Source organism: Montipora capricornis, chromosome 2 (assembly GCF_036669925.1).
Source record: "Montipora capricornis isolate CH-2021 chromosome 2, ASM3666992v2, whole genome shotgun sequence".
Taxonomy (NCBI): Eukaryota; Metazoa; Cnidaria; class Anthozoa; order Scleractinia; family Acroporidae; genus Montipora; species Montipora capricornis.
In genome coordinates this window covers 59,882,513-59,884,121 of record NC_090884.1, presented here as the reverse complement: position 1 = coordinate 59,884,121, position 1,609 = coordinate 59,882,513, and the positions used below count along the sequence as shown (strand labels likewise).

The 1,609-nt window shown below is 41.1% G+C and overlaps 1 protein-coding gene across 1 annotated transcript in view; it reads left to right on the top strand.

Moving 5' to 3' along the window:
• Positions 1-1,107, top strand: part of LOC138029496 (uncharacterized) — a 13,440-nt gene extending 12,333 nt beyond the window's left edge. The window contains exon 7 of the mRNA XM_068877221.1: positions 80-1,107. Coding sequence (XP_068733322.1) covers positions 80-273 — 194 coding nt within the window. The 3' untranslated portion in view covers positions 274-1,107. The remainder of the gene's footprint in view (positions 1-79) is intronic.
• The last annotated feature ends 502 nt before the right edge of the window (positions 1,108-1,609 follow it).

Genomic DNA, 1,609 nt, shown 5'->3' with positions numbered 1-1,609 from the left:
CAGGAGTGGCCCGACGTAATTCTCTCTGCGTAATGATCTTTTTAGTCTCTGACTTGATTTGGTTCTCTTACGTTTTCAGATGGCAGTAACAGTTGGATGGCATTAGCCGAGTGTTTGAAAATGGAGCGCTATCACATTGTATACTTAGATCGATCGAAGAATCCGGCTGAGGAGACGCTGCGATATTGGGAGGTTAAGGCTGGCAGCACTGTTGGCAAGCTCTACGATATTCTTGTTGAACTGGGTTTTCCATACATTGCAGATTGTCTATAAATTGATCGATAAAACCGAGAATGTCGGCATTCGTTTGCTTGAAATACGTTCTTCCAAATTGCAACTAACATTTATATGAGTCGCAGTCTCGTCTGAAGTACGTCGTCAGATATTTCATCCCTCTTGATTTGGTCCAGAGTTCCTGCCTTCCGCTCCGCTATTTTTATAAACGTATTTGTATTTTAAATGAATGTGAATCCCAGGGAAAGCTGATAATCTGTGGAATTGTTCAATTGTGTAGCAAGCTTTCCTATACCAAAGAAGAGCTTCGAAAATTTAGCGTTCTGGCTGCGCTAAAATTGTGGCTAGGGACTGTTCTCCCAAGTGCCTATTAACCGTTTAAGATCTCACGGGAGCCCCTCGTTCGTGCAGGAATCCTTACTATTCTTGCAACCGCAAGTAATGGATAAACTTGTGGCGAAAAAGAAATTGTAAGGGAACTTGAAAATGATCAACATGTCAGCGTCCAAGCCAATGTTTCACGATTCCCTTTTATTTTCTTCAGTCTTTCTGGGTTTAGTATTTTATTAGTAACCACATGTCTTCTTTGGGGGCAATTTACCCAAGCCATCTACCATGGCACTATAATGATATAAGGTACCAGAAAAATATCGTGTAGTATTAGGGCTACTTATTACGCAAAGACAACTTGAATCTCCTGGAAAACAAAATGCAGCTCAGTTGACAGTTATGGAATAAGGCGATGTGTTACTACACTTTTAGTCTACCACACATACGCAATGCGTGCTTATTTTATATTTATTTGTTTCATTTAATCAGAGTCCGTTTCTTTAAATTTTAATTAAACACGCACTCTGCTGTGCTCTTGCTTTGCCCCTGCACTTAAACCTCGCTGTGGAGACAAGAAAGCCTAACATATTACCTGTACCGATGAGCAAACGTTCTTGGTACTTAAAAATGATAATTTAGGGTGACGGTGAATCAACACGATTCCTTATTCCCTCAGTGGTTATACTACACTCCTCAGTACCCGTCCTGCATGCTGTTTTTAGGACAGCCGCTGTAAAATCAAGACGCTTCGATACTCAAGTAATACAACACACGAAGAATTACCTAAGGACCTCCAATCCCCTCCTTAGATATCGCAAAACAAAATTCCTAAGGTATCTTTTTTCTAGTAACAGAATTGAAAATTTCTTAAACCGGGGACAGAGTCGTTTTTTATTGACCCATCGCAGAAGTGGGACAAATGTTTGCGCTTACTTTCCAGCGATTCGTCATTACTTGTAGCGGAGCCGAGCTCGGATTTGTCGAGCTGGAATAAAAGAAGCCACTGAGCCTGTCTAACTTTTGCCAAGTGCGTTGATTGAGACCG